General features: G+C 42.5%; 1 protein-coding gene across 6 annotated transcripts in view; it reads left to right on the top strand.

Moving 5' to 3' along the window:
* The first annotated feature begins 280 nt into the window (after positions 1–280).
* Positions 281–6,672, top strand: part of LOC112150401 (ephrin type-B receptor 3) — a 63,825-nt gene continuing 57,433 nt past the window's right edge. For all 6 annotated transcript variants that reach the window (XM_024278713.2, XM_024278711.2, XM_024278710.2 and 3 more), the window contains exon 1: positions 281–1,460. In XM_024278713.2, the coding sequence (XP_024134481.1) occupies positions 1,403–1,460 (58 nt within the window). In that variant the 5' untranslated portion in view covers positions 281–1,402. The remainder of the gene's footprint in view (positions 1,461–6,672) is intronic.

The following is a 6,672-nucleotide window of genomic DNA, read 5'->3' as shown; positions in this document are numbered from 1 at the left end:
CCTATTCTAAACAAAGTACATTTTTTATTTTATTTTTACAAATATTTATTTTTATTGTTATATTTAATTTACTTTATTTAAAGCAAAGGTTAAATAAGAGGCATAAAAGGATGGAGTCACTTTCAGACCGAACATTTTAGATGACATAAACGCTTTTCAAAGATAAGGTAAGTTCTTTTGAAAAACAAGGATGATACTCGAACTTTAAAGTTTATTTTGTCTTAAAATAAATTAATTATTTTTTTAGGAAGTTAAAAGCTCGACAGAAACTTCCGTCGGTCACAGGGGGGGTGAAATGAATCCGCAAGGGGGCGCTGTGTGTCCACTCCTTCACGTGGATTGAGAACCCTGTGAATGTTTGAGGCAATGGGGCAAAGTTGCAATGAAAACGCCTAAAATAACAACTTTATTCTGAAATGAAAGTGATAGATTGAGACTTAACAAAAAAACTTATAGAAAATGTGTTTTATGTTTAAGAAAAACGGTGAAAAATAGGAAGATCGACTCCTGCGCTAAAGGAGAGGTGTTGGAGATTATGGCACCATTACGCACGTTCAAATGCAGGAATTTCCTCTTTTATTTCAAACTTTATCCCGAAAATAAACGTGACACTAAGTGATTGTCAAGGTAGGCATTTTTCCCAGCAGCTGCTTGCACTGTAACCCCTCCTCCTCCTCCTCCCGGTGCCCCTTGGTCTGTCTGCCTGCCTGCCTCCCTCACCCCCTTCTCTCTCTTCTTCTTCTCCTTCTTCCTCCTCCACCGGCTGCTTTCATTCCAGCGCGCGATCCGACAGGAGCAGACGGTGAACGCAGCCGCCAAAGCCGAGAGATTCGCTCAGGGAATAAATATCTGCGAAACGCGCGGCTGCTGCTTTATAGGAATACCACTCGCTCGTGGACGCACGTGAGCCTGCGCGCATGCATATATGGGGAGCAGAGGGACCCGACTCTGACCTCAGAGAAAGTGTTTTGGATCTGCTGCTGCCTCTTTTCTTTGAATGAAGAGAAGCCAAACTGGCTCCCTCTGGATATACTACCTGAATGGTGACCGCGGACCGGACTACCTGTTTTGCATTTGATCGCTCAGAGCGCACGGAAGGGACTGCTGGAAGCGCCCCTTGCCTTCTGTTTGGGTTAACAAGGCACTTTGGAGATCCCTGAAAAGCGAGAAGGGCTTCTGCTTTTACGCATTTTTTTGTTTCCTTTTTTATTTTATTTCATCAGGGCTATTTTTTCCCACTCTGAACTGTCTTCTTTACGAGTTTTGGTGAATGGGGATAACTCTGATCCAGGAGGCTTGACACGGCTCGGACTGGGTGCGCGGCGCGTCAGATCAGCCAGGATTGCATCTCCCAACCTCCGTGTGTTTCGACTTCCATGAGCGAGCAGATCCTTTTCTGACAATGGATTACTTTCTGCTTTTATGCGGCTCCTTGCTGCCCGTGGTGATGGCGGTGGAAGGTAAGAGATGTGCACCCTAAAAAAATAAAATAATAAAAAAAACGCATGTCTATCCGCCTCTGGGAGCCTCTCCCAGGCGGATCACCCTCTCCACAGAGATCTTCTTTAAATTAAAGCCAACGTTTCATTTTCAAAGTGACCACCTGGCTTGTTTTTTGAGGGATCACTAATGGTGTTATTGACTTTCGGCAGCCAGGCGCTGCGGCCGCTGCAGTTTTATTGTTATGCGCAGCTAAATCTCATCCATGTCAATGAGAGTTGTGGATTCTCCTCTGGAAACATCAGCTATTGCGTTTGCTGAAGCTTTCTTTGTCACTTCAAGGAAATTAGCTCCACATAGTGTTGTCTCATCGGGGAGTCGGACCCCCCCGCCACTTTCCCTCAGGTCGGCTGCGTGTATTTTAGGGTTGTTTGAGTCTGTGGCCTTTTGACATCTGGATTGCATATCATTGACGCTCCCTTTTTGGAAAAGTTGGAGATAAATTTTAAACTTCTCCCAAAATACTTGAAAGTGCAATAATTAAGAGAATTGAAGCCTATTTTTTATTCTCTACTAATTATTATATTTTTGAAGTGATGCACGACCTGCTTACAGTAACTTTTATGTGCGTAAAATCCTCCAAAAAAACTTCTAGACTCTAAAGTTCTTTGCTTTAGTTTGAAGGTTCTTTTTCCTTGCGATTTGGAGGAGTTGAATTAAAATTAAAGGAGGCCTCGTGCATGGACTGAGAATGCTCGGGTTTGAGCTCGGTTGGCACACGCGCTGCCAGCAGTGAGCCACTGGCTCGGGAACGCGCCTCTTTCTCGCTTTATATTCTCCTTCTGGTGAATTCACTTTGTAACAATAAACGTTAAAAAATGTTCATTTTGAAATATTTTCTCTGCATTAATATCAAAGATATGGCATGAAAGAGGAGCGTTTTTTTTTACAGTGAACAGCGAGTCTACTGTAAAATCAAAGAGGAGCTTTGAAAATGATGTGATGGACGTTTTGCTTATCTAAAAAGAAACTATATGGCACTTTTAAATATATGTATTTATTTAATTAATTTTGTTTCCCTCGCTTGACTAAAGAAAGAGAGAAAGCAAAGAAATAAATCCACATTTCCGTGCACTTTTGAGCACAATGAAAGCACCATTGCTCTTCACGCATGACATGTGGACCAAAAGGTTTAGAAAAATAACAGGGTGGGGGGAAAATAGTGAAACTTTTTATGTTGTAGTTTATCAGTTATCCGCACAGATCCCAAGAGAAAAAAGTCTTGAACCTGAGTAGACAAAGTTCTAACGCGCTGCTGTCATGATCAGAATTTTTCTTTTCTTTTTTTCTTTTTTTGTGACCCCCTGGATCTCTCTCGATGACCCCTGCGGGTCACCGGACCCCAGTTGGGACCCCCTGACACATGGCTTGAATAGATGGGTGCGTTGTTGTGCAGAAGAAGCAAAAGGGGGGCTGGAAAGGTGCAGGAAGGACTAGAGAAAAGTGGGAAAGAAAGACAAGAGTTTGGGAGTTTAGTTTTTATTGTCTTACTTTTAGGACAAACCAATCAGCTGAACACTGTCCTGAAGTTGATGAATTTCGTTAACAATCCATCGTCTGCATAATTGATTGTAAATTGTAGCCGTCTGACCTGACTGGGGGGTTTGCTTAAGCTTTTAATGCTGGCGGGTGATTTATTGCCACCGTGGAGGCTTGTTTTTGGAGAGGTGCGGGGCATGCAGCCCGGCGGCGGGGGCAGCTTTCTTCGGGTGCGTCGGGTGCGTCCTTGGGTCATCTCAGTGAACAGAAACATGTAATAAATGGACACAGACATGCGCACACGCTCTTTAGCCTTCCCCGGTGCTGTTTGGCGCTCACCATAAAACTTTAAAATGACGTATTTCGTCGATTACGCACCAAATATTGACAGCATCCCATTGAATGTAGCATTTCTAAATGTTTTGGGAAAAATAAACACTCATGACTGACTGAGTGAACTGACACCCTTAAAACTGCGGGCTGAGGGTGACTTTGTTCCGCGGAGGGCCTTGCTGTTGAACTTTTAACTGCTCTCAGAGGCTGAGCTGACGGACTGCTCCGATGACAGTCCTCTGCGGCGCAGGGGCCGCTTTGCTTACCTCGTTGGAAGTGACCTGTGATGCGGGCAGGAAGCGAAGGGCACGAATGTGGAGAGGCCAGCGGGTGTGCGCGCGCACCGGCGCTGCTCCTCCTGAGGCATCCTTCTGACTGCCGAGGTCAAATAGAACTTAGTTGAATAATTAATTATTAATATCAAAGGGAAAGCGGGGTTTAAATATTAAAATGTAAGTAGAAGTTTTGCTGGTTTTGAATGTAATTATCAATAGAAAGTTTCTGGATTTGCTTGAATTGTACAACCCAGGACAAACGCGCATTCTGCGCGTCTCAGGGTTTCCCTCCTGTTCTCTGAGCATTTTTTCTTTCTATTTCAGGGTGTTTCATGGTGTGATTACGCACAAGTGGGCTCTTTGTACTGCGTGTTTGTGTTTTTATGTTGGTGAGATCACACCTCCGCGTGAGTTTTCCTGTGCCTGTTTTTGGATTGGCACTTTTCACCCCACTCGTATGATTCATTCCCGCTGTATATGTCTAATGGGTTGCTTATTTCGCTGCGGTTGTCTCAAAAAAAAAAAAAAAAAAAAAAGTAACCAAAAAAGCCCGTTTTTAGACTGTAAATATGTTCATGTTATGCTTAATATCAGATAAATCATCACTCTCATTTTATTCTAATTATTTTTTCGCACATATTATTTAAAAAGTGACTTAAATAAATAAATAAAGTGACCTTTCAGGACTCCTCCTTTGTCCTGCGCGCCCTCCGCGCCGCGAGGCCTTTCCTTCCGCGCGTCAGGGCGCAGCGCCTGGCTGTGTGGCCCGAGCAGGACTCGCTGTGACGCTGCGGTGTCCACGCTGACTTCAGGGACTCATTTCCATGACATTCAAAGGGAAATCACCGAACAAATGTGTTTAGAGTGTCATTGGAACTAACAAAGGGAAGCATTAGTGACTCTATGGTGGCTTTTTGGCCATTACACTGACCATTCAGGCGCTAATCGGAAATGTGCTCAAGAGGCGTGGACGTGAATTTGCAAAAGAAAAGTGAATGAATCTATCTATCTATCTATCTATCTATCTATCTATCTATCTATCTATCTATCTATCTATCTATCTATCTATCTATCTATCTATCTATTGAAATATAACTTTTTGTTTCACTGTTCTCTTTGTTCAAAACATGAATAAATTCATGTAAAATAGAAAAAAATGAAAATAAAAATAACTTAATATAAAAAATGTATCTAAGATACATTAATTCACATTAAAAAGTCCATAGTTGCTGTAAAAATAACCACCTTGGATTGTTTTTAACCCGACTCCAAGGTTTGTTTTTTTAAATCTGGAAAAATGTATAAAAATTGGGTTGAAATGAGATCACTATAATCCAAAAAAAGTTACTAAAAGTATCCCAAAAATATATCCCAACATGAATAATCCAATAATTAGATTGCGGAAATAACCCAATTTTTTTTAAGAGTGTAGTCTTTCTTTCTAAAATTATGTTTTCAATCTTCAATGTATTTTTAGGTAATTGCTAATAACTATTTGTTCTATTCACACATATAATATACTGGCATTATAATATGTTAGATCTCACTACAAAGTAAACCACGCAATTTTTCTTTCTGTTTTTGCTCCAGTGGGTCCATTGCAGCCTCAAACTCCGTCCCACGGGGGAAGTATGAATTTCTAATACTTCCTTTGGAAATACACTCAGGCGGAGGGATGCAGACAGGCCACAGTGTTCATGGTTTTGCTCATATTTCAACAAATAAGTTGAAGAAACTATAAAGACACGAGCGACAACAACTGTTCCAGTTCATCAACCTTGACAGGATTTGGGTTTGAAGGCCTGAGCCTGTCTGCAAGTCGGACGCTAACGGCCGCCGCCATGTTAAACAGATGTAGCCTGACATTGGCTTGGATTGGCGTGAGGCGGCTGGGATGATGGGGGTGGGGGAGTCGATGACGACATGTTGGGAGTGGGATGCTGTTGGAGGGGCAGTCAGGTGGTGCTTAGGTTACGCAGTGGATTTGGATCAGAGACAGAGAGCGCAACGGAGTTGACAGACTTTCCAGACGCCACGGGCCTGTGAGAGCACTCATGCGCACCCACTGATGGTTCATGGTTCAAATGGCGGCATGGAAAGATTCACCGAGCTGGAATTTCACAGGCAGATAAGCAGCAACTGTGTTAGGCCTGTCGGGGCCTTCGGGCTCCGGGAGGTGGATGATACAGAGTGACCACTGAGAGGAAAGGACCAGGGATGAAATAAGGATTTTTTTTTTCATCCAGTGAACTTTTACGCATCTTAATTTACAAATTAAAGCACTATGACAGAATAAAGTGCATTCAGCACAAACAAAGTTACAGTAGCTGAGTCATATTTAGTGTAACAAAAAAATGCAATGAAACAATTTAGTTTCTTTAAAAAAAAATCATTACAATGTTCATTTTTTTCACACATTTCTTTTTTAATGTAATTATTTCATGTTATCACCTGTAAATATCAATATATTTATAATAAACGTTGAAACAAATCCTTTGAAGTACTTTTAACACCTCCAGGTTTGTGATCTAAAACAGAAATTTGACGGACCACCAGAGTGTGTGTACGTAAACACGACTGTTTTGTCGACATGATGTTTGTGTGTGCCGTCTATCTGGGAGTCCCAGAGGGGCTCTGCGAGATGGCAGGTCTCTGACACAAACTGTTGAGAGCGAGCAGGGGAGGGTCAGGGTGTCTGGCCTGCGCACCATGCAGACACACACTCTGCTGCTGTCTGCAGCTAGCCAAGCAGAATGAGGGAAGCAGGAGGGGGGCGACAACCGGGGAGCAAAATAGTCGGCAAGAGATTTTGTGCTCATTGGGAGAGCAGTATGGGTGGTACGTAATACAGGAGTGTGTTCATTGGTTGGTAACAAGGGCAGAGGGGGGTGTTTGTGTGTGTGTTGTTGGGAGTGCAGTGAGAAAGACTTAAAAAAAAAAAGGAGTAATGCGATAATTGCACAGAAAAACTCAGAGAGCGTGTTTTGATTGTTTTGCATTCAAAAGGGTACAGCTTGTCACATCGCTGTTATTCCACACTTTGGTGAAGGAATTTAGAAATTAAACATGTTTCTTTGCTGCAAAT

Source organism: Oryzias melastigma, linkage group LG4, assembly GCF_002922805.2.
Source record: "Oryzias melastigma strain HK-1 linkage group LG4, ASM292280v2, whole genome shotgun sequence".
NCBI lineage: Eukaryota > Metazoa > Chordata > Actinopteri > Beloniformes > Adrianichthyidae > Oryzias > Oryzias melastigma.
This window is presented reverse-complemented; position numbering and strand designations above follow the sequence as displayed.